General features: G+C 39.3%; 2 protein-coding genes across 2 annotated transcripts in view; one reads left to right on the forward strand and one right to left on the reverse strand.

Annotated features, from left to right (window-relative positions):
• FRMD7 (FERM domain containing 7) overlaps window positions 1-23402 on the forward strand; it is a 41341-nt gene extending 17939 nt beyond the window's left edge. The window contains exons 6-12 of the mRNA XM_060182637.1: window positions 7019-7133; window positions 7323-7470; window positions 14450-14545; window positions 15937-16100; window positions 19359-19427; window positions 19542-19617; window positions 21466-23402. Of these exons, the coding sequence (XP_060038620.1) occupies window positions 7019-7133; window positions 7323-7470; window positions 14450-14545; window positions 15937-16100; window positions 19359-19427; window positions 19542-19617; window positions 21466-22563 (1766 nt within the window). The 3' untranslated portion in view covers window positions 22564-23402. The remainder of the gene's footprint in view (window positions 1-7018; window positions 7134-7322; window positions 7471-14449; window positions 14546-15936; window positions 16101-19358; window positions 19428-19541; window positions 19618-21465) is intronic.
• A 1351-nt stretch (window positions 23403-24753) lies between these two features.
• The window catches only part of STK26 (serine/threonine kinase 26), a 65846-nt gene continuing 63682 nt past the window's right edge, over window positions 24754-26917 (reverse strand). The window contains exon 12 of the mRNA XM_007517024.3: window positions 24754-26560. Within this exon, the coding sequence (XP_007517086.1) occupies window positions 26536-26560 (25 nt within the window). The 3' untranslated portion in view covers window positions 24754-26535. The remainder of the gene's footprint in view (window positions 26561-26917) is intronic.

Raw genomic sequence — 26917 nt, forward strand, 5'->3', positions numbered from 1 at the left:
CACCAATTTACTTGGCTTACTACATTTGGATTGTCTCCAGTTAAACTATCATGATTAATAAAACAAATAGTTATATACGGGGTTTTGTGAAGGCACATTTCATTTTTCATAGGTAGGTTCCTAGGAGTATAATTGTCTCCTTTGACGGTAAGTCTGAGTTTAAGATTTAAGGGGCTGCCAAACTGTTTTTCCCAAATAGCTACAATAAAATTAGAAATGTATTAGACTTCCAGTTGTACCACATTTTCAACAGTTGGTAATCTCTCTCTCTCTCTCTAATGCCCATAGTCTTTGAGAGCATTGCCAGTTTCAGGGTAGAATATGCCTGAAATAAAAAAAAATGCTTTGTGAAAATATGCAAAAGATGCAAAAGGCCACACAGCCATTCTAGTAGATATAAAATGATATCTCATTACAATTATAGTTAACATTTTCCTAATAACTGATGATGCTGGGCTCCTTCTAATCTGCTTATTAATTTCTATGCTTTCTGCTTTATTTCCTAAAGTACCCATTTCAGCTATTTTGTTCATCTAAGTATAGGTTGTCTCCTCCTCCTCCTCCCTCTTCCATCTCTGTTTTCCTTTTGATGGTGACAAAGAGGGAGAGGGTGAGGGTAAGGGAGAGGGAAGAAAGGAAAAGGGAGAGAGAGAGAGAGAAGAAGGAGGAGGAGGAGGAGGAGGGAGGAGAGGAGGAAGAGGGGGTGCAGGCTCAAACTTGGGTTGTGTACATGGCAAAGCAGCGCACTATCCAAGTAAGCTATTTCACCAGTCTGGGTTGTTGTCTCCCTATTGAATTTTAGGAGATGTCTATGCCTTCTGACTAAAATTCCTTCATGAAATAGGTAGTCTGCAAACTTTTTTCTTTAACCCAGTGGCTAGACTTTGTGTTTACTTAATCCTACCTTCTGGAATACAACTGTTTCAAATTGTGACAGAGGCCTACTTTTTTTTTTAATTCCCTTTTGTTGCCCTTGTTGTTTTTTATTGTTTAGTCGTTGTTGGCTAAGACAGAGAGAAATGGAGAAAGATGGAGAAGACAGAGGGGGAGAGAAAGATAGACACCTGCAGACCTGCTTTACAGCTTGTGAAGTGACTCCCCTGCAGGTGGGGAGCCAGGGCCTCCAACCAGGATCCTTACCGAGGTCCTTGCGCTTTGTGCCACGTGCACTTAACCTGCTGCACTACCGCCCTACTCTCCAGAAGCCTACTCTCTAAATGTATGGGTCATGCTGTCGGTGGAGATCTTGAGTTTCATGCCCAACTTAATTTCACAAAGATTTTTTCCTAAGTTTTCTTCTAGAGATTTTTGTAAGTTTACCTTTTGTATGACCCATTTAAAAATATTTTGTGTTTATTTTATATTTACTGTTAACAGTGGGTTACATGATTGTAAGATAACGAGGTATAGTTCCAGACCACACATCTGCAAAGTTTTGTGTACTTAACCTCACACCTCCCAGTGATAACCATCATAGTTTTTAAAAAGCCTTAGAAACAGTCTCACGAGTTTTTTTGCTAATTAATATGCACCAGTTTTCTAGATTTCAAAAATGAGTGAAAACATCTAGCAATTGTCTTTCATCCTTTTCCTTATTTCACTACATATAATCACTTCCAGTTCCATCCATGTTGTCCCAAAGGACATAAAATCACCTTTTTTGATTGCAGCATAGTATTCCATGGATATATATATATCCTATAGTTTCTTTAGCCAGTATCTACTGATGGGCATTTAGGCTGATTCCACTCTTCGGTTATTATGAATAATGCAGCTGTGAACAGAGAGGCACATACGTTCCTTCAAATCAGAGTCCTTTGAATAAATACCTAAGAGTGGTACTGCTGGATCATAAGTTAATTCCATTTCTTATTTACTTAACGGCTCTTCATACAGTCTTCCAGAGGGACTGCGCCAGCTTGCATTCCCACGAGCAATACAGTAGAGTCCCTTTTCTCCACAACTTCACTTATCACCTGTCATTTCCTGTTCTGTTGATGTAGGTCATTCTTACAAGTGTGAGATGGAATCACAGTGTACAGTAGCTTCAATTTGCACTTCTTTAATGATAAGAGAAGTGGAGCATTTCTTCATAGCCGTGTAGACTATAGGTATCTTTTTTTAATTTATTTTTTTCATTACTCCCACCACCAAAGATCTGTGTCCCCATCCTCACACCCATAGATAACCACTGTAGTTCTGCCACAGTATTGAAAATAGGTTGATATTTTGTTTTTAACATTTGTATATTCAATTGTCTATGTTCCATATATGAGTGAAACCATTCTGTAGTTGTCCTTCACCTCCTTACTTACTTCACTGAGCATAATCTTCTCCAATTCCATCCACTTTATCCCAAAGGACACAATATCATCTTTTTTATTTTTTCATAATAGTCTGTTGAATGTATGTCTCATAACTTAAAAAATATATATTTACTTATTCCCTTTTGTTGCACTTTTTGTTTTACTGTTGTAGTTATTATTGTCATTGATGTTGTTGTTGTTGGATAGGACAGAGAAAAATGGATAGAGGAGGGGAAGACATAGAGGGGGAGAGAAAGATAAACACCTGCAAGCCTGCTTCACCTCCTGTGAAGCAACTCCTCTGCAGGTGGGGAGCCGGGGAGGTCCCATAACTTTTGTTATCCAGTCATCTGTCAAAGAATATTTGGAGTTTTGGTTTTTACTACTGTGAACAAAGCTGCTATAAACACAAGGGTGTGTATATCCCCTTGAATCAGTGTCATTACATCTTCTGAGTATATGCCTAGCAATGGAATTGCTTGGTCATATGGCATTTCCATTTGTATTTGCTTAAGGGTTGGATTTTGCCCAATTTTTTTTTTTGCTTCTGTTAGAAGAATAATGTATTTTTGTCTTTTATTCCTTTAACACAGTATGTTGCATTAATCGGTTTTTCATATGTTGAGCTGACTTTGGATTCCTGAAATAAATCTCACTTTGTCATGAGCTATAATATTTATTATGTGTTCCTTGATTTGACTCGATAGCATGTTGTTGAGGATTCTTGCCTTAGTATTCTTGACAGGTAATTATCTGCTGTAGTTTTGTTCTCTTGTGTTGCCTTGGTCTGGTTTTGATATCAGAGTAGTATTGGTTTTATAGAGTGAGTTGGTGAATATTCCTTCCTTTATTTTCTGGAAGGGTTTGTGAAGAACATTTATAGTTTCTCTTAATATTTGATAGATTTAATCAGTGAAACCATCTGGACCTGACTGAGTTTTAATGTGATGTATACACGTACTAATTTCGGCAGAAAAAAAAATTAAAAAAATCATTGACTTGGCCTTTTGAAAAAGTAAAACATCTTATATGAAAATTTTCATTACAATGTGATTTTTAACATGCACATATATAACCCTTATGTATAAAACTGAGAATGTTATTTGTCTGAAACACAGTGGAAAAATAAGGCAAAAGATAAAAATAACGAATTTCTAGCTCTCAAAATCATTGCTTAATACCAGTGCCCATGTTCTCAGCAGGGGAGCATGGCAGAGTTCTGTGGTAAGCTCATTTACTCTTATAGACTTTAAAAATGATAATAGATTTAGATATTTAGAAGTCACAATTTAGAACCAACTGGAGACCTCTTAAGAGAAAGTCAGTGACCAAGAAGTGATTCATAGTAATTGAACAGAAAGTAAGAAGACACAAGATTTCAAAGAGGAAAGTAGTTTGAGACTATTTACTATAGTGGTGGATAACTTTGTACACTTCAGTTGACTTTCTAGGCACAGTGCTGAAATGAATGTTTGCAATAAAACAATATTTTGTTCAATTTTTTAAAATTATGCATATTCACTATTAGGGTTTTTGTTTGTTTTTTTATTTTTTTACCAGAGCACTGTTTAGCTCTGGCTTATGGTGGTGCGGGGCAACGCTAGAAGAAGAAGTGGTGTGGGGGATTGAACCTGGGACTTTGGAGCCTCAGGCATGAGAGTATGTTTGCATAACCATTATGCTATCTACCCTCCACCCTAATAAAACAATATTTTAACAATAAACTGGAGACATCTAGATGAGAGTATGTTATGATCAGGGACTAACTGTTGGTGATTTGGGAATATTAGAATAATTACCAGAATTATTTTCCTACTGGAGATATCAGGTGGCTGGACTTTACCAGATTTTCTTTTTTTTAATTTTTATTTATAAAAAGGAAACACTGATAAAAAACCATAGGACAAGAGGGGTACATACAGCTCCGCACAATTCCCACCACCAGAACTCCATATCCCATCCCCTCCCTTGATAGCTTTCCTATTCTTTATCCCTCTGGGAATATGAACCCAAGGTCATTATGGGGTGCAGAAGATGGAAAGTCTAGCTTCTATCATTGCTTCCCCGCTGAACATGAGTGTTGGCAGGTTGATCCATACTCCCAGCCTGTCTTTCTTTTTCCATAGTGGGGTGGGGCTCTGGAGAAGCGGGCCTCCAGGACATATTGGTGGGGGTCTTCTGCCCAGGGAAATCCAGTTGGCATCATCCTAGCATCTGGAACCCAGTGGCTGAAAGAAGAGTTAACATATGAAGCCAAACAAACTGTTGACTAATCATGAACCTAAAGGTTGGACTATTGCAGATGAAGATTTGGGGATCTCCATTTTGTAGATAGGTGGTAGGCTTATTTTAGTTATATTCCAAAGGTCCCATGGCTATACTAGCTTTTGTTGTTGTTGTTGTTCTGAGCCTGACACCTGATATACAGGTGGACCCAAGTTATTGTCTGGGGAGATGATTTCATGGCTGAAAAAAAGGGCTAGAAAGCTGGATCAGGGAAGAGAGTAGCTCCCAAATATGGGAAAGGTGTACAAATATTGTTGACTGTAAACCCCATCGATTTGATCTGATCTGGGACCCATATTCAGCTTAGGAACCTATGTAGCCTCTGCATCCCTATAGATCTGTGCTCACATTCAGTAGTCATGAGTAGGAACGTTCCAAGCTGCCCCAATTTCAGGACCCATCTTCCTCAGGTGGAACATAGAGTATGGTGCCCAGCCTCCTTTCAGAGGATGGAACATTCTCTACCATTGTTGATCCACGTTGAGGGCAAGGTCCTATGGGGGCCTACAAAGGGGTTTATTGTATTCTTCCTGACAGAGATGACTGGTAACAATGGAGAAAGGGATCTATTCGAGGTCTAGACCCATCATGTCTGTTTGGGAATCTCAGGACTCTCCGACTAGGGCCCCAGGTGATGGGATGACCTGATAGTGACTAAAGAGTCATCATTAAAGTATGCCAGTCTCTTGCCCTTACTCAGTTTTTGCAGTCCTTACTTTGAGAAGGTTAGCTTTGGAGTGAGTGAAGGAAGTGTAATGGGACCTAGGTGAGGAGGGTATCTAAGTCTATGTAGACACTATTTCATTAGGAACTTTATGGTGCCTTCTTAGGTCTTTCTACTTGCTTGCTACATATACTGACTCACTGCAGACTATTGTGCATTTTTGCTTTCAGGTATATATTTTGCCCTAACTTATGGATACATATGAACCTATGCCCTATCTAATGGGACCTGGTCTATATCTAGGTTTTAGGACTTTGTTAGGAAATGAACCAGCTGAAATGGAATTAGAGAATCCTATGAGCAAGGAAAGGTCTCACGGGAGTAGTGAGGCTGAAAGTTTGATATTCCATGCCTGATGTCTCTGGACAGAGTCCTAAGTGAAGCATGCCAGGTTGGTACTCATTGCGTTGATTAGGTTGGGGTCAGCAGATGCAGTGTCCGTTGGTATGAACTGAGAGAAGCACATAGGAAAGTGAGCCCCACCCTGGAGGTTCGAGGACTGGGGGCAATATAGGCTTTATAGAGGAAGCGGGAGGTTCCTGCTGTCTTAGGGCTTAAAAGGGTAATAGATAATCATTGCTATAATCAGATTATTTGACAATTGGGTTAACTTTGAAAATTCCATTGTTAGGATTTGCTGAATCATACACAACATCACCATGATTTATGTCCTTTGACTATATATATATGTGGCTGTGTCTTATAGAGTAATGACACTGGTTGCTTCTGTTATCCCTGACCTAAGCTTTTAAGAGAGTCAGCATTCCAAAGACTCAGTCTATGGTCTGTGCATTAAAACGTTTGAGACATTCGATCAGTTTTCCCTTCTCATATTAATTAACTAGTGATTTATATAACTATGAGATAATAGGAGTATACATAAACACCATTCCCACCACCAAAAGACTGTGTCCCATCCCGTCCTCCCCACCCCAGAGTGAAGCTGAGCTTCCACCCACACCCTCCACCCAGAGTTGTTTACTTTGGTGCCCTACCGCAACAGATTTTCAATGTAGAGAGTGATTGATGTCTGTGACTAATTTGCTTTGTAGTTAGTACTTATATTTTTTGTTCTTGATAATATATTATCAGAGTACAGTGAGGTTAGGGGTTAACAATAGTTTGCTAGGTCTGCATAAAAGATACCACACATTGGGTATATTAAATACACAAGTTTAATTTCTCACAATTCTGCATATTAGAAGTCCTGCATTAAAGTGTGGGCAGTTTTCATTTTTTATGCAACTTCTTCCTTGACTTATACTTTTTTGACTTATACTTATACTTGTGTATTTAATATACCCAATGTGTGGTATCTTTTATACATCCTCACTTCATTGTTTATCTGTATACCTACATTTCTGGCCTTTCTCTTTATATGCAAATATTCTCTTCTTATAAAGACACCAGTCAGACTGAAACGGGGCCTCACTTTTAACTTAAGCACTCAATACACATTCTCTCCAAATATAGTCATATCTTGAGGTACTAGAAGTTAAGACGTTATATTAATTTGAAAAAACCTTATCCAGTTTGCACAACTATATTCCCAAATGCACATAAAGACATAAGTTGCATGATAGAGGGATGCACTGAATATAGAGAAAGGGTTATTTGGGAGGCAAAAGGTCTGTTGGCTGCTCCATTTCTTACCTCCTCAATGATAATCTGAAAGAAAAGACATCTCTTTTCTGTCATGCAGCAGAGCTGGGAGACTTTCATGAAGAAACAGATAGGAGCCATCTGGCGCAAACCCGGTACTTACCAAATCAAGACTGTTTAGAAAGCAAGATCATGCACTTTCATCAAAAGCACATGTAAGTACTTTCTTGGCACCTGCTTCAGCCAACAGGGAACACTAAAGCTGAGAACAGACTCTTAAAAAGCAAACTCTTAAGTCAGAGAAGATTCAGGCTCAAGAAAACGCTGAGCTCCTTTGGAGATTTCATGGTGGAGGTGTCATTCTGGCTGCATTTATTAGGTTCATAAATTCTTTTCCCTTGCAGTGGCAGAAGCCCAGCTGAATCAGACATTCTTCTACTGGATATAGCAAGGAAGCTGGACATGTATGGGATCAGGCCACACCCTGCCAGTGATGGGGAAGGCATGCAGATCCATCTGGCTGTGTCTCACATGGGAGTACTGGTGTTACGGGTAACAACCCCTTCTTTTAATCTCTCACTTTGGGAAGTTAGCTTGGCTTGAACTGGGTGCCTATTCTCACCCCTTCATCTTACGACCAGTTAGAATAGGGAGGCGATTTGGTATATTGCATAAAATCAAAGAACTCTGGAATGGACAGTGAGGGAATTGGTGGGGGGGATCCTAGTGCATGATGGTGGAAAAGACACTAAATTGGGGGTAAGAGTGTTTTTCAGACACTGCTGACAAGGAGATAAGAAATTGTACCCATGTGTCAACAACTGTACTGTAAACCATTAACATCCTATTAAAATGATTAATAAAAAAGTACATTCATATAATTTTTGTTATAGTAAAATGATTTTGCAAAACAAAAGGAAGAAAAAGGAGAAAATGTTAAAAGTGTTTGTGAATAACTCTTCCTTCTTCATCATTCATCCATTTGTAGTTCAGTTTTGATTCTGAGGAGCTCACAGAGTAGTCAGGCAGGATTGGTGGAGAGATGAAGTCAAGGGATTCTTTAAAGCTTTGAGAGTCTAAACAAAAATGTGGATTTTTTTTTTTGCTATCCTGAAACCTTCATTTGTGACATGAAGTGCATTCATATTGTCCAACATCTACCAAAAAATACCTGAAGGGTCTAAAATTTGGTATTCTCATTCAGTTACTAGTCTTTAGAGGTAGTTATTAATGTGGGAGAGAAGGAGAATGTGAGAGAACCAGAGCATCATGCTGGCACAAATGATGCAGAGGATTATACTAAGGACTTCATGTTTGTGGGTCCAGTACTCTATCCACTGAGCCGTGTTCCAGACCACTCAGTTATTGCTCTGTATGGAGATGCCCAGTACAAGCTGATAGTGAATTGGCACTGAACCCTACCAGCAACTGTTGTTATTTACTGCCTCATGTTTTTTCCAGGACTTTGATTTCTAGATTAGAAACTACCCAAGGTCTCCCTGGTTTAACATTGTTAATTCTCAATCCACGGTACTTGGCCAGAGGTTATTTTTTTCAGCAGTGTTTCCAGTCATTTAGGTCTCCTTATATCTATGGCCATTAAGAGACTTGAGGGTCAAGTTCAGATTCAAGAACACTTGATTGACATTCAGAGTACTAAATAATTCCCTCAGTGGTCAGGTACAAAACAAGGCTGCCCATTGTCTCCATTACTATTCAATATAGTATTGGAAGTCCTAGCCATAGTAGTAAGGCAAAAGAAAGAGACTGAAGGGATACATATTGGAAGAGAAGTCAAACTGTCACTATTTGCAGATAATGTGGTAATGTACATAGAAAATCCAAAGGAATCCATTAGGAAACTCCTGGAAATTATCAAGCAATATAGTAAGGTGCCAGGCTACAAAATCAACATACAAAAATCAGTGGCATTCCTCTACATAAACACTATACCAAAAGAAGAAATCCAGAAATTGATTCTATTCAACATAGCAGCAAACACAATCAATTATCTAGGGATAAACTTAACAAAGGAAGTGAAAGACCTTTATGCTGAAAATCATGAGATACTTGTCAAGGAAACAGAAAAAGATACAAAGAAATGAAAAGACATCCCATGCTCATGGAACGAAAAAATTAACATAATCAAAATGACCATTTTACCCACAGTCATATACAGATTTCACGCAATCCCTATAAAGGATCTACTAAACTTCATCAAGACAGTTAAATAAGTGTCTTCTGGAGATAGAAAATATGCAGGACAGCCAAAACAATCCTAAAAGAAAAGAGCAGGAATAGAGAGATTATGCTTCCTGACCTCAAAACATACTCTAGAGTCACTACTACAATCAAAATGGCCTGGTACTGGAACCAAACTAGACACACAGACCAGTAACAGAATTCAGAGCCCAGAAAGAAATTCCCATATCTATGACCAATTAATTTTTGACAAGGGAACCCAAAATATCAAACAGAAAAAGGAGAGCTTATTCAAGAAGTGGTGTTGAAACATACAGAAGAATGAAACTACACCACCAAATTCCACCATATACAAAAGGTAACTTCAAATGGGTCAAAAATAAGGCGAAGTTAGGCAAGAAACCATCAAATAATTAGAGAAAAACATAGGAAGAAGTCTCTTCCATTTAAGTTTTAGCAACATCTTCACAATTCAAATTCACATGCAAGGAAAACAAAATCGAAGATAGACCAATGGGACTACATCAAGCTTCTCATCTACTGCTCAGCAAAGAGGCCCTCCAGAGTGGGAGAAAACTTCATGTGTCATACAAAGGACAGAGGACTGATAGCCAAAATACACAATGAACTCACCAAACTTAACAATAAGAGAAAAATTGAAAAATGAGGGGAAGATGTGGGCTAAATCAACTCCAGAGAAGATATCCAGTGAGCCAACAGATATAAGAGAAATTCTCAAAGTCACTGATGATCAGGAAAATGAAAGTAAAAACAACAATGAGATACCACTTTACACTTGTGTGAATGTCATACATTAGAAGAGTAAGAAACACCAACTGTTGGAGAGGCTATAGAAAGAAAGGGACTCTCCTACATTGCTAGTGAGAATGTAAATTGTCCCCACCTCTATGGAAAACTGTCTGGAGATTCATCAGAACTCTAGAAATGAACCTACTTTATGACCCAGTAATCCCCTGCTTAATGATTTACCCAAAGAAAAAAAATATCCAAAAAGACCTGTGCATATCAATGTTCATAGTGGCGCAGTTTGTAATATTCTAAACTTGGGAGCAACCCAGATGTCCAATGACAGATGAGTGGCTAAGCAAGTTGTAGTACATATACACAATGGAATACTATGAAGCTCTTAAAAATGATGAAGTCATGTCCTTTGTACTATTGTGGTCAGAATTTGAGGGTATTACGTTGAGTAAGACAAGCCAGAAAGAGAAATACCAATACTGAATGATCTCACTTATAGGTGGACCTTAAGGATAAAGGACAGTGAGGTAGGACCTAAGGTGAAACTTGAATTGGGTATAGTGGACTGTACCAAAGCAAAGGAATGTGAAGAAGGACGGAAGGAAAGGGACAGCACAAAGTGTCATTGGGGTCATTTTGTGTCTGTTAGACATCAATCAAGGGAATATGAGAGTCTGTGCCTATATTTTAAAGACTATACTATTAATAGTCACCCCACCCCTTTTAAAAAAAAACCACTAAGCAATTAATACCTGTACTGTTTTTGGGAAGAAAAGTGAAAGAAGGTGCTGGGTGGTGGTGGTGCGCCTGGTTGAACGCACATATTACAACACACAAGGACCCAGTTTCAATTCCCCCAGTCCCCATCTGCAGGGCGAAAGCTTCACAAGGGCTGAAGCAGTGGTGCAAGTATCTCTCTGCCTCTCTCCCTCTCTCCCTCCCCCTTCCTCTCAATTTCTGACTGTCTCTGTCCAATAATAAAATAAAGAAGAAGGAGTAACCTTCACTCACCCAGGGCATTGAAATTGAACTCAGAAGTCACAATACAGATCAGGTACAGAGACCACTAACATGATCTTGACCTTAAATTTATTTGGAGTCAAATTGATGGATGGAAGATGCAATGAATCAGAAGCATAGTTGTTAACAAAGAGAATTCTTATCCATTCCACCTTGATCCATATTTCTGACTACTTCTTACTGTATGCAAGAAGTTAGGTAGGGTCTGGAGGAAGGTCATCATGGCTGTGATCCCTTTCAATGTGAATTTTTCTAGGTAAGGTTAGGAACTGGTATATTATGTCTTACTCCACATCCAGTTAAAGAATATTTACATAAACAGAACATTCTATGTGCTTTTCTTTCTACGACTCATTTTTTAAAAAGCCAATTTTGTTGAGAAACTGGCATTGATCACAATATGTGGCTCCTTCCACGAAAATATTCAGTTTACTTGATGAGACCAAAAATAGAGCATTCAGTACCAGATACCAAGTTATCAACAGGTCATCTATCATACTTATTTGCACCACAAGTACAAACAACAAACTAATAAATGTGATCATATGTAGAGGATAGATATTTTGGGAGAAAAGTAGGGGGGACATTGATGGGAATGATGTTTCTCTCTCTCTCTCTCTCTCTCTCTCTATATATATATATATATATATATATATATGTAATATATATATATATATTTGATTTTTTTTACCATTGAGGAGAAGTAATGGAAAACATCCAAAATAACTAAACTGTTTGTACAGTCCAAGTGATCTGAGAGTGTTCAGAGGAGTTAAGAGACAGCAATAATTGCAATGATATTATAGAATATCTTAGAAGAGCTACTAGCAGAAATGACTAGAAGTCTTGAATATGCAAAAGGAAGCATTTTGGGTGAGAAGAATAAGGAGAATGACAAGAGGGGAATACAGAATTGGATAGAAAGTTGTGTTTTGGAAGTCAGGCGGTAGCGCAGGGGGTTAAGCGCACCTGGTGCCAAGCTCAAGGACTGGAGTAAGGATCCCGGTTCGAGCCCCAAGCTCCCCACCTGCAGGGGAGTCCCTTCACAGGCAGTGAAGCAGGTCTGCATGTGTCCCTCTTTCTCTCTCCCTCTCTGTCTTCCCCTCCTCTCTCCATTTCTCTCTGTCCTATCGAACAATGACGACATCAATAACAACAACAATAATAACTACAACAACAATAAAAACAACAAGGGCAACAAAAAGGAAATAAATAACTAAAGATTTCTACTCTTTTAAAAAAAAAAAGAAAGGTGTGTTTTGGGAGCAGTGAAATAGAAGGTTGGATACTTAGTAGAGCTGGACAAGAAAATGCAGACAAAACTACGCAGAATTTGATGCAGGCAGTGAGGAGCTCTTTCTTGATGTGCTTGATCACATGGAGGTAACAAAATATGTAGGATTTTAAAATATTGTTGAGTCTGAAAACATAAAAGGGGTGAGATGAGAGAAGCTACTGCAGCACGACCTCACCAGTGTGTCCTGGAACCCCACCTCTCCAGAGCCCTACCCCACTAGGAAAAGATAGAAACAGGCTGGGGTATGGATCAACCTGCCAATGCCCACGTCCAGTAGAGAAGCAATTACAGAAGCCAGACCTCCCACCTTCTGCACCTCATAAACATCTTTGGTCCATACTCCCAGTGGGGGAGAAATAACAGGGAGAAGGTGACCTGAGGGCTCTGAACTTCTACTCCATCAGGACACAGAAAGAGAAGAGGAATAAAGGAGGGACATCTGGATGTAGTAATGGGTGTATGTGTGACTTGGAAAGGAAGAGAAGATGGGACCATGGGGGAAAATGGACAAATATATACAAACATAGACAGATAATTACAGAAATAATAGTTAACCCATATCTGAAACCTTAGGAGAACTGCTGTAGCTTACAATGGAGGGGTTGGGGATTCAGAACTTCGGCAGAGGGAATGGAGTGGAGTTGTACCCCTGTTATCTTGTAATTTTGTAGATAAATATTAAACCAGTAATAAAATATAATAAAGAGAAGCTACTGAAGTAACTTTTTTTTCTATAGTGGCCTCTCTATCCTGGTTAGAAATTTTTCCCAGGTTTATTCCTTCTCGCCTGCATTGCAGAGCAGTCTTCTGTTCCATCTATCATCTTTACCAGCAATTTCTCTCTAGTACAACAGGATCGACTAAGGTGAAAGGAAGGTCAAGGGCAGCCCTGGTGTTGACCTTCTCCTTTTGACTTGTTTCATTTAGTGTAATCTCTTCCATCTCATTCATGGTGTAACAGAGCATCAGATGATCTCACTCACCTTTGGGACATAAATTAATACAGCAAAGGAACAAAGTTTTAAAAAAATCTCTAAGATTCTGATGCAGAACTGAGGTCACCAAAGGAGGAGAGGGTCTGGGATGAAAGGAGAAGGCTGTCCAGTGAACAGTGGTTGAGGGAAACTGGCATCTTCATGCTGGGTGTGGTGTAAAAATAGAATTTCAAGGGAGGTAAAATTTTATCTCCAGTACCTACACAGTCTGCCTCTGTGCCTGCACTACAAACCCACTGTTCCTGGCAGCCATTTTTTTCCCATTTTATTTGATAGTACAGAGAGAAATTGAAAAAGAAAGGGGAGATAGAGAGGGAGAGAAAGATAGATATCTGCAGACCTGCTTTGCTGCTTATGAAGTATCCCCCTGAAGGTGGAGAGGTAGGGGCTCAAACCTGGATTCTTGCACGAGTCCTTGAACTTAGTACTATGTGCATTTAACCAGGTACGCTACCGTCTGCCCAGCTCCACTCTTTAAAAAAATGACTTGGGGAGTAGGGTGGTAGTGCAGCGTTTTAAGCGCAGGTGGCACGAAGTGCAAGGACCAACGTAAGGATCCATGTTCAATCCCCTGGCTCCCCACCTGCAGGGGAGTCATTTCACCAATGGTGAAGCAGGTCTGCAGGTGTCTATCTTTCTCTCCCCCTCTCTGTCTTCCCCTCCTCCATTTCTCTCTGTCCTATCCAACAACGACGACAACAATAATAACTACAACAATAAAACAAGGGCAACAAAAGGGAATAAATAAGTAAATAAATGTATAAATATATAAAAAATAAAAAAAATAAAATAAAATAATGACTTAAGGAAAATAAAGCTTGTTCTCACAGAACAGTACACCTGGTTCCATGTGTAAGGAGCTGCATTTCAACCTTGGGTCCCCACCTGCAGGGGGAGGAATTCAAGAACAGTGGAGCAGGGTTACAGGTGTCTCTCTTTTACTTCTCTTTTCCTCTCTGTTTCTATATCTATCAGAAAAGAAAGCAAAATTAAAAAAAAATATGTCTGCCAGGAGCAGTGGAGTCTTTGTGCAGGCACAGAGCCCTATTGATAACCCTGGTGACATAATAATAATAATAATGATGATGATGATGATGGTGATGATGATGATGATGTAAGGGAAGAAAAAAGGAATATTTTCACTCCCCCAAAAAGAATAGTCACATTGATGATGCACACTTTTTAATAGGTTTGCTTTATCTTATAAGCCAATTTGTGGCATTCAAATAGAAATCTTCCATTTGTTTTATTAAAGGGAAACACGAAGATCAATACCTTCAGTTGGGCTAAAATTCGCAAGCTGAGTTTTAAGAGAAAGCATTTTCTTATCAAACTTCATGCCAACATCTTGGTAAGTAGCTTTGTAATAAATGCATTTGCTTTCTTGTTCACTCGGGCTTTTTTTTTTTTTTTGGTTGTACCTGCAAATGGTTTAGATATGCATGGTGCAAACTTGACTGACCTTGGGGAGGAGGGGTGATGTGTTCCCTCTTTTGCCTCTATATAAATAAAACAGAATTTCAGTCACTTTTTTCACTGAATACAAACATTAAGAAAGCCTAAGTGCTAGTCAACAGGAGTAAAGTAATGGGAATATGGGGGTGGTTAGGATGAAAGTCAGGTCCCTGTTTCTCAGGGATTTGATGAGTCAAATGGAAGTAACCATATATAGGACTATGAACACATTCATTTGATATTATCTGCTTTGTCTTATGAGATTTCATTTTATCCTCTTCCCTTAAGTAAAAATAATCAGACACCTACTTTATGCCCAAGCAGGATGTGGTGGGTAAGTATATATATATGAAGAAGCACTCATTGGTCAAGACTGCATTGTAGTGGGTGAGACAAAAGGGGTAGAAAGGAGGTTCTTTCATGTTTGTAAAGGAAATGAAGAAAAAAGTATGTCAACTTATTTTTGACCTACAGAAGATCAGTAGGCTGGCGTTCATTCTCTGGATGCTGACCTTCTGTAAATGTGAACAGTTCAGAATACTGTATCTAGAGTGAAAGTTCTGGAGAGACCTAAGGTTGCATCTGGGAACCCAAGAAGGAATGTGTGTGGGGGTGATAGTAGGGGTGGGGGTGGCAGAGCTTCTCGAAACAGGGCTGCATTAATGCCATGTGGCTTTGGATTATTGGGGGTATACAGTGAGTTGGAGGATGGTGAAAAGTTGAAGGCTCTAGAAGGCTAAGCTCCCCTAAAGATATTAGAATATGCTAGATGAGCAATACAGAGCACCACCAAACAACACAATATAAAGAGAAAGGAGTGTTTCCAACCGGTGCATTAAATAGACTCCTTTGCATGTAATCACTCTATAAAGCCTGACGTCAGGACGGAAATCTCCTTCTCCCTCTCCCTTTCTGTTGGTCCTTTATAACTTCTTGTCACCTTGAAAGGATGCTCTTTGATGTTCATTTTAACATAATTTACAACTTCATAAAATTATCCCTGGCTAAGGAGTGGAGGTGGTGGTGGGGGGAAGCATTTGAGGAGAGGGAAGTGTGCAAAACACGAGTTGCTTCTGAGAGAGGGCTCTGTGTTTGAGCAGTGGCCCTGTCTATTCCTCGGAAGATTGCCAATCATTTGGTTTCAGGAGGTGTAAAGTCTGCAGGGAGCCAAGTGGCAAACTCAGAAGCTGTGGGGGCCCCTGGACCAACAATTTGGAATGAGCTGGTATTTGAAACTCTTTGATATTCTAGAAGGATGTTTTGCTTGATGGAAATTGGTTGATACAGGTGTTGTGCAAGGATACCTTGGAGTTCACCATGGCCAGCCGAGATGCTTGCAAGGCTTTCTGGAAGACTTGTGTGGAATATCATGCTTTCTTCAGACTTTCTGAAGAACCCAAATCCAAGCCCAAAACCCTGCTCTGCAGCAAGGGCTCCAGTTTCCGCTATAGGTAAATACTGCACAAAGATGAACTACATAGATATCTTCTTTTATTTTGGAAAATTTTTATTGATGATTTACAAAACTATAATAGGTGTATAACTCCACTCTGCTCCCACCACCAGAGTTCTGTGCCCCCATCACTCTCCAGTGGAAATTGCAATAGATCACAGATAAGGGTTGACTTTATATCTATACCGACATCTACATCTATATCTATATTTAATTATATATATTTTGCCCATTTTTTCTATGGTCCTGCCTTTACTTCCTTTCTAAGTCACACCTACATCTATTGCTACTTCCAAGTGTACTTCCATTTTCCTCTTCTTTCTCAGATAAGCAAAATAGTGCCTGACTTCCTCTGGTGTTTTCCTAATTCATTTCCTTTTCAGAAATGGTATAAAAACAAAAGATTCCTGGTGACAGATGTTTTGGGTCCTGGTGGAACTGAGGTCCAGAGTCTTCTCCCTCTATAGTTTTCCCTCCTCTGGGGGTATGGACCAAAATTCTTTTTGGGGTGCAGAAGGAATTCTGGCTTCTGTAATTGTTTCTCTGCTGGACATGAACATTGGCAGGTGGTTCCACAACCCCAGCCAGTTTCTATCTTTCACTAGTAAGATAGATATATACCTTCTTTTCAATAGCATGGAAGGCAGATGGAGGAACCTGACTTCTAGAATCAATGAAGAATCCAGCCCAGTCACTTAGAGGATTATGCCCTTTTCATTCTCTGTGTGATGCATTAAATCAATCTTTCCTACCTGGGAGACAGGAAACACTTTTACCTAAGGGGTTAGGTCAAAATATCTGTTAAATTAGGGGAGGGGAGGCACACGCAGTCTGAGCAATATATATTCAGTGGAGATATTGCTTTCCTTATATGGAATCCACAGATAAGAAAGTACAACAGTGTCTTCTGGGTGACAGGTAGGCAAAAGACAGTGTGAAGAATCCCTGTCAGGACTGTGGCAGTCAAAACGTTGAGCAGCGTGCAAGAGAGTCTCCTCACCACAGGTTACCTCAGGGAGCAGTGGACATAAGGAGGAAATAAGGTGTGTTTTTACTTGAACACAGCAACTTGGGAATTCTTTGGAACAAGTTTTAAATAACTTTAGTGGAAATTAAAAAAAACATTTTATTGGGAAGTTAATGGTTTATAGCACAGTTGTTAGCAATGGGTACTCTTTCTCATCTCACCAAGATAGGCGTCTGCAAAACACTCTCACCCTCAAATTAGGTCTCTCATCATGTACCAGGCCCTGAATAGAATATGTCTCATAAGAGATTCCCCACACCTACCAGTATGTATATATAGAGAATTTATTTATTTATTCATGAGAAAGATAGGAGGAGAGAAAGAACCAGACATCACTCTGGTATATGGGCTGCCAGAGATTGAGCTCAGGACCTCATGGTTGACAATTCAATGCTTTATCCACTACACCACCTCCTGGACCACGGAATAGGTATATATGTATATGTGTCTGTATATGCATATAATTTTTAAATGTTCATTTATTCCCTTTTGTCACCCTTGTTGTTTTATTGTAGTTATTATTGTTGTTGTTGATGTCATTGTTGTTGGACAGGACAGAGAGGGGGAGAGATAGACACCTGCAGACCTGCTTCACCACCTGTGAAGTGACTCCCCTGCAGGTGGGGAACTGGAGGCTCCAACCCGGATCCTTACGCTGGTCACTGTGCTTTGTACCACATGCACTCAACCCTCTGTGCTACAGCCCAACTCCCGGGAATATGTATATTTTTAAAGACGAATTTCCAAAATGTATACTACAAATTCCTACCTTCTGGAATAGACAACACTGAGCTTACTTTGCCCTTTTCTTAATGACCTGGGTTATTATAAATATCACTTCTTATCCTCTGCCAGCAGCTGTAGAGCCTCAGGTAGGAGGAGGCATGCCAGACCCTGAACCTCCATGATAAATGGCCCAGACTTTTGGGTTTTCATTACCCTTGTGCTTTCTTTTCTGCCTCTTATGTTTTTCCCAGCAGTCAGCTGGCTTTTTTTGCAACTCTGTGTGTGACTGGAGCAGCCTGCTTCTTCTGATTGGTTCGGGGATTTTCTTCTATTGTGGGTTGGGGAAGCAGATAAGTCACCTCATTCAAAATCATGTGTATATTTGGAGGTGAGAAAGGGGCCTTGAGAGGAAAGTGCACTAGCTTTCTAGCTTTCGAGGGCAGGCTTTTACATCATTACAGACTCTTATTTGACAACTTAAATAATGTTTTATGGGTTCTGAAAAGTAGAGGTTGTTCTATGCTTGCTCCTTGGATGAGTCGTTATTATCATGATGTTCCTAGGGTCATGGCATGTGTTATCCATCCACACTTTCTTAATATTTATTTTATTTAAAATTTTTATATTTATTTATTTTCCCTTGTGTTGCCCTTGTTTTATTTTATTATTGTTGTAGTTATTATTGTTGTTGTTATTGATGTCGTCGTTGTTAGGACAGAGAGAAATGGAGAGAGGAGGGGAAGACAGAGAGGGGGAGAGAAAGACAGACACCTGCAGACCTATTTCACTGCCTGTGAAGCTACTCCCCTGAAGGTGGGGAGCCGGGGGGCTCGAACCAAGATCCTTACGCCAGTCCTTGCGCTTTGCGCCACATGCGCTTAACCTGCTGCAGTACCACCCAACTCCCAAGATTTATTTTATTTTTATGAGAGATACAGAAACCATATAACCATAATGTTATATGTTATACTATATTTATACTGGAGATTAAACATGGGACCTCACACATTCAAGTCCTGTGCTCTTTCACTGAGCATTTGCCCTCCACACACTTTTTTGATTTTTTTCTTATTTTTTTTAATTGGGAGGTTAATGGTTTACTGTACAGTTGTTGGCACATGGGCATAATTTCTCATCTCACCAAGATAGGCGTCTGCAAAACACTCTCTGCCCTAAATTAGACCCATCATCATGTACTAAGATCTGAAGTCCCCTCTTCCTTCACCCTTTTCCCTCTCCCCAGAGTCCTTTACTGTGCGGTGCAATCCACCAGACCAGTCTAAGTTTTACGTTGTGTTTTCCCTTTCTGTTCTTGTTTCTTACGTTCTGCCCATGAGATCATTCCATATACATCCTTCTTTGTCTGGACTTTCTCACTTAACATGATTCCTTCAAGCTCTCACTACTTTTAAAAAATTTTAATAATAAATGATGCTCTTGGCTCTATTAACTTACTGGCTTGGGACAAGGGTTAATGAACTATTTATCTTGTTCTTATAATAGTGGAAGAACCCAAAGGCAACTCTTGGAATATGGGAAAAAAGGGAAGCTGAAAAGCTTGCCATTTGAAAGGTACATAGTCTCACTTGTTGCTTTCATGATGATCTTTTTAGTTGAATTTAAATATGTATGCATTGTATTCACATGCAGACTATTTCAATTCTTTCTTTGTTTGGGGGATTGCAGGAAACATTACCCATCTCAGTACAATGAACGACAGTGCAGGTCCTCGCCAGACCTTCTCTCTGATGTGTCAAAACAGGTAAGGCGTCTGAAAATGCCAAATTTTGAGTCTTTCTTAGTGAATCTAGCTAAGGGTTTGTCAATTTTGTTTACCCTTTCAAAGAACCAACATTTAGCTTCGTTGATCTTTTGTATGGTTCTCTTATTTTCAATGTTATATATTTCTGCCCTAATTTTAGTTATTTCAGTCCTTTTGGTTGCTTTAGGAAATTCCAGTTTTTGAGAGATACAATACATCCACATTTCAGGTAATTCCAAGAATTGATTCTTATGAAAAAAGAGTTAACTCTCTTTGAATAAGTTAGTCTCCTAGGGGAGGTCTATCTTCTCAGTCTTTCCAGCCAATAGAACACTTTGTAAACAAACTATCACTGGTGTCTACATTTTAGAGTGGAAGGATGTGACAGATCTTCATGCTGGAGTCTGCATGGCTACCCCCTTGCAGAAATGTAGGTCTAGATGCATTTCTCTGGCTTTGCATTTATTAAGTCAATAGCTCTGCTTGACTGTTGTTGGCAGTTTGGATTGACTGATTTGAACAAAAGACGAGGAGTCAGGGAGACAGATACAGAGAGGGAAAGATGCAGTATTGAAGCTTCCTCCAGGACGATGGAGGGGGGGAGTCAAAGTTGAATCTGAGTTTGTGCGTGGCAAAGCAAGTCCACCATCCTAATAAGTTACTTTTCCAGTCAATAGGGTCTCCCCCACGCCCCCTCTCTCTTTCTCTCTCTCTCCTACAGAAACTTAAAGTGTATGTTCTGGGTTAGGCCACCCCTGTGCCCCCTCACCTCACACTCTGGACCCTCCAGCCACCTGCCTGAGTTCCACCCTTCCGCCATCGTCTCCACACACACAGTAGCCCCCACGGATAGACAGTTCAGACAGGATTCCTTCAGATGCCGAGTTGCCTGCCAGTTTGTTTTGGTTTTTAAGAGAAGCAGTAACCACAGCACATGTTAACGGTAGTTCTTTATAGTTTTGCATACGTATGTACAATAGTTCTGTCCCTTTCTCTTGCTCTATTTTTTTTTGTTTTAGTTTTAACTTTTTTTTATAAATGCACATGATCTTGACTGGTGAAAAGAATGAAAAAGATAATGACAATAAACCAGCAAACAAAATTGGTTTGCAGGGAATAAAAAAAAAAAACCTGAATGAAAAAAAAAAAAGAAAGTACTTTTGTAATTTAGTTTAACAAAGTATTGCTCTCCTGAAACTGTGAGAAAATGCCTTCTTTTGAGTCTTAAGTTGTTTTTCTTTTGCTCTTCTGAAAAGACAAAAAAAAATAGTTATAGCTGTCATAAACTCTCATGTCTTTATTCAAGTGGCAGGCAGTTTTCTTCTCTGAAAGGCATCACAGAAGTAAAATGCTGAAAGGTGCCACCTAATATGTGAGCCTCTGATGCCATACACAACCCTCCTTTCCACCATTTTACCAAAAAAAAAAAAAAAAAAACGGGGGAGGGGGGAGTATCATGGAACAGAAAGGCTGGGTTTGTGTAGTCATACAGCAAATCAAACACAGGGCAGGACCAGAAGGCAGCACTCCTGCTGGGTTGATCAAGACCTTAAATCAAAGTTCTATAAGCACAACTCTGGGTGAATAAAGAGCTCAGAGCCTCTTAGTGGGACGGATGTCTTGGAAATAGGAATGGAGTGAACAGTATCTTTAGCATCTGAATTGAGCACTGGTAGCATTTATTACCCTTACTGTATATATTTATCAACTCTGAAAGAGAGCATGAACTGAAATGGATTTGTGGCAGGTTACCTATATGAAATTCAAGGCTACTTTAGATCCGAGCCCACAGTCCCAGCCAAATATATATATATTCCCTTCTTTCACCACTGTGTCTTTTCTCTCAAGGTGGAGGATCTGAGAATTGCATATGGCAGTGTGCACTACCGGAATGTGAATGGAGTGCACGCATCTGAACCTACGCTAGACAGTAGGAGAAGGAACTCTGCAGTGGAGGTGACCTTTGCAGCTGAGCTGGAGAGGTCCAAACCAGAGGCAAATCCACCCACATTACACCAGTCCCAGAGCAGTTCCTCCTTCCCTTTTATTTACACAGACCCTGTCTTCAGCACCGATCCCGATCCTGATGACTCTGACCCCAGAGACTACTTTGAGGAGAGGAGTCCTCTGAGTTCCTTCCAAACGGGGTGTAAGTTTGCCGACAGTCACATAAGCAAACCTTCTGGCCTTACCAGCAAAGTGAGCCCAGCAAGGCAGCTGACATACACAGATGTGCCCTATATTCCTTGCACTGGTCAGCAGGTGGATATTATGCCACCCCAAGTGTTTTTTTATGTGGACCGACCCCCTCAGGTGCCCAGGCGATCTCCAATAATGGGAGAGGAAAGGGAAAGCCCAGACAGCTATCTAGAACCCACTGCAATGAAGCCAGCCAAAAGAAGTCCTAGGAACATCAGAATGAAGAGATTTCAGCAAGACTTTCATGAACTCCAAGAAACTATGGCCAGGACGAGTGGAGAGAGCAGCATCAATGTACATCAAGAAGAGGATGACTCAAATTTAGAAGATGTATTTGCATATAATACTGAAGAGCCAATCCCTAAACGGTCTCAGAGTCAATCAGACATGAAAATGATCCGTTTTCCTTTTGGGTCTGAATTTAGACCTTTAGGGCCTTGCCCTGCTCTGAGTCGTAAAGCTGACCTATTCACATACATGTTTACAGAGCAGGATTTTCCAAACGTTCTAATGGATCAGGGAACAACAGAAAGGTATGTAGCTAGTGAATCCAGTGATTCTGAGTCAGAGATTCTTAAAACAGACTACTATTCTTTATATGGCAAAGGAATGAGATCGCCCATGGCTAGAATCCGCCTATCTTCTGGTAGTCTCCAGCTAGATGAAGAAGATGAAGATGTTTCATTCAATGCACAAGCTGCCGAAAACAGGACTTTGCTAAAACCATGTAATTACTTTTTAGCTTGAGGAGTGTGAAGAGTATGAAAACTTCTGGACAGGTTCCATATCACCAAATGGGGGGTGGGCGGGTGGGTGAGAATACAGGACTGTTTTACCTAAGTCATTTTCTTAGCTAAGTTTCATTGGTATATAGGGAGTCTTCTAAGTTTGGGCACCTTGATTTTGAAAGATGCAGCTAATGCCTCATTCCTCGAACTCCATTCTTCTGATCCCTCTGATAGGACTCAAGAACATTTCTTCACCTCTTGAGCCTTGTGGTGGCAGAGAATTTATCATCTCCATTACACATTCCTCATAGGAACACTGACATGCAGGCTCTGCAACTCTATGTTAAACAGTATGTTTGCCTATAGAACTGACTTCTGATATCACTTAAAGAAACCTAGCAAAAAGTAAACATGTTGGTCCTTTTTGTTCTCAAACAATGCTATGACTCATGGTTTCAGTCCTCATTACTTGTGTGGGAACAAGTAAAAAGTCATGATAGATGTTAAGGATTTCAAGTTTTATAAGGTATGTTAAGGGGAGCATGCCCTTCCTACGCCTTAGGAACAAGGTTAAGTCCTCTCAACAGAACCCAAGTGTATCATTCATTGAATATGGGGCAGAGTCCTAAGCCTTTGAAATTTATGAAACAATCAATTTTTAAAGTCACATATATGCCTGATGAGAATATTATGATGTTTGACTTACAACTTAACTGTTCTGAACTATTATGTGTTGTAAAAGATAGTAAGAGATACCATGCTGGTTTATGTTACAAGAATTTAATTTTTGCCCTTATTGCATGTATGTAGAAAAAGAAATGAAATGAATCCCAGTTTAATAAAGAGTGTTGGACATTCTGTTGTTTACAAAATAGTTTTGTGATCTTCCTTTTGTTTTAATTAGTTGCAGAAGAGATTGTTTCTAGTTTATTACTAAGGGTAGGAAGTTACAGAGCAAGAGAAAGGAGCCCAAGAGGAGAAAATTTATTCTCCGAAGTGGGGAAGTAGTAGACTTGAGGTAGCTGAAAAAGACAGTTCTGAATCCAGACTGAGTTAATGAACCAAAATTCTATTCTTAATGAATTCAAAGTTTCCCTGCTATTCACTCAGAAGCTATAATATTCCGCTTGATAAGTTAATTTGATGTTAATGCGAAGCATCATATATTTGAAAAAGAAATTTTTTTTGCCTCCAGGGTTATTGTTAGGGCTCGGTGCCTGCATTACAAATCCACTGATCCTGGAGGCCATTTTTCCCCCTTTGTTGCCCTTGTTGTTTATCATTGTCATCATTGTTATTATTATTGTTGCTGTCATTGTTGTTAGATAGAACAGAGAGAAATTGAGAGGAGGGGAAGGCAGAGAGGGGTAGAGAAAGATATCGACACCTGCAGACCTGCTTCACTGCAACATATGCACTCAACCAGGTGTGCCACCATCCGGCCCCAAATATATATATTTAACTGCACATTGAACCCAGGGGCTCTCCATGTGTGTTATATTCACTGAGTAGCCCTGCCCTCTGACCCAGTTATTTTCATTTATCTAGAAGGGGAGGAGAGGACAGACTGACAGAGAAAGGAGAGGCATCCCAGCAATGCCTGTGCTGCAGGAATGGCAAGATAGTTCACCTGGGAGGGTGCCTGCTTTGCCATGCTTCTGACCCAAGTTTGCACCTGGCCCCTTCTGCACTGGAGAAATTTCTTATGCTGTGGTGTCTTTCTCTCTTTCCCTTGGTTGTCTCTGTCTCTGTCTCTCTCTCTCTCACTACTTGATAAATGTCAGTCCAGATCAGAGAAGCCCCAGCAAAGACAAGAGACAAAACCAAGCAAAATAACCAGTGCCTCACATCTACTAAAGTGTGTGCTCCAGCAGTGAGAAGCCCCAGCAAAGACAAGAGACAAAACCAAGCAAAATAACCAGTGCCTCACATCTACTAAAGTGTGTGCTCCAGCAGTGAGTTATAATTCTCTGGGCCCCCAGAATACTTTTGAGTGAAAGGGGATTTGAATCTTATTAGGACAAATAGGCAGAAATCAGGACAAGTGTTCACTGTAGTTGTAAGCAATGCTTAAGAAAATGTAGAAATTATCTTCCAGTTCTCCAATGAAGACACTGTCACCAATGTTCAGTGGTAAAGGGTAAAGAGAAAAGAACTTGAAACAACTGAGTGACACAGCACACCCTTCTCAAGAAAACAAACCCTTAAGGACCACGAAATTTAAATATTTATTTTAACACTGCCCCCCCCACACACTGAAGTATGCTTTGCCTAGAAACAGTTTACAGGACTAATAACTATAATGAATAAGCAACACAGTTTCTATCAGTGATGCATTGTGCTGTAAAGTTTCAAATAATCAATTTATAAATTCATTACTTTCACTTTTACAAAAATATTCATTTCATCCACAATGTGAGCTGCAAAATTATTTCCAGACATCCACGAATTATAAACTGCAACTGATTTTTAGTTAAATAGCAGGTGAATTTTTTTAACTGAACCATTACATCAAAATACAATGTGTTAAAACGAATGGTTACAGTATAGGCACCGATGAAAATAATTTTCTTGGCATATGACACAACGACTTATTCAAGTGTTTGTGTATTACAACAACAATAAAAAAAGAGGTAATGGTCACTTTGATTAAAAACAGTATTTTTGATGAACATCTTTGTGCTAACACTTGGCAATTATTTTGACTTTTTTTTAAAATGACTTTTGTGCAAAAATTAAATTGTGCAGACCGAACAATAAAACCGTAACTATCAAACTAATTAATATTAATAATTCTACAGCTACTAAAATATGGCCCCAGTTTAGAACTTAGGCAGGCATAATATATATACTGGGCTTAAAAGGAAAAAAATGTATTACCCACATAACAGTACCATAAATATAACTGGAAATTAACTGTACAGTCTAAATTTACTTCTGTATGGACAGAAATCATTCCGTATGATGATTTTTTTATATGAACTAGAAAATGCTCATTAAATACTCTTTTTCTAGAATGAATTAATGACGCTTATGTACTGATAATTATGAAGAACAAACATCTATAAATAGTTTATAGGACTTTTACTACCACGACAAAAATATGCTGGTGTATATATTATAGTCATACTTGTTGCTCAGATATTCAGTCACAAGATGACCAGCTTTTCTAAAGCTGTTCTAATCTGAACATACGATATACAATTGGACTTGCAGATTTAAGAAATGAAACCCGACGTAATCCCCCTATATACCAAAAAAAAAAATCGTTGGCTTAAAGGTATTATTTTAGATTTCCAACCACATTAAACAAGGGTTAAAGGCCTCTTCTAAAAGAGAAGGCCAATACTTCACAGCAAGAGGCACCTCTGATGCCACATGGTAACTATAAATGCTTCAAATACAGGATTCTCAAATGTGACCATCACTGAGTTGACTGGAACTACTACACCAACTTAGCAGAAGAGTCAATACTCTTTCAGGTTTCATTTTTAAAAGCTTCTGTTTTAAGAAGGAATCACTTTTTTCCCCCTACCTTCCCACCAATAGTCTTTTTTTAAAGATATGCTTGTGGTAAAGTAAAATAAAAGCTTTTGTGAAGCATGGTGATTTACGAAAGCTGAATATGAAGAATGATTTTGCAAAGACCTGTACGTTTCATGAGTGTACAGTTAACAAAAGATCAAAACGTGAAAGGCATTCATCCTAGTAACTTAAGTAATAATATTACCTAAAAACCAAACCGTATCTCAACATTTACTAAAATACAGGTGAAACTAGTATTAAAAGTTACTTCTTACAAAATAATCTCTTGAAAATATAAAATGATAAACACCATCACAAAATAGCTGAATAACTTTTTCCAAATCTTCAATGTTGCAAAGATCTAAAAGGCACATGGAGCTCATGAGTTAAGCATTGTTAAGCCTGAAGTGGCTTTGGTGGGTTTCTCTAGGACCATACGAAACAGAAGCCAAAAACAGTAAGTTTCTTAGGATGATTCATCCGCGGAGCACCTGCAAAATTAAGAAAACCTTGAAGCAATAAGCAATGCATGTTTCAATGGTAACAAACATAGTTCTTTCTGTCAAACACCATCATGCAATTCTTACACTATAAAGACATTCAAAGATCCTTTCTGTGTCTGATTTCATAGTTTTTAATGGATGTATCTGCAAACTGGAAACAGAGGCGTTTTCTATTAAAATCTAAGGCATTCTTTTAAATATTTATTTATTTATTCCCTTTTGTTGTCCTTGTTGCTTTTTATTGTTGTAGTTATTATTGTTATTCATGTCGTCGTTGTTGGATCGGACAGAGAGAAATAGAGAGGAGGGGAAGACAGAGTGGGGGAGAGAAAGACACACACCTGC

Source organism: Erinaceus europaeus, chromosome X (genome assembly GCF_950295315.1).
Source record: "Erinaceus europaeus chromosome X, mEriEur2.1, whole genome shotgun sequence".
Lineage (NCBI taxonomy): Eukaryota > Metazoa > Chordata > Mammalia > Eulipotyphla > Erinaceidae > Erinaceus > Erinaceus europaeus.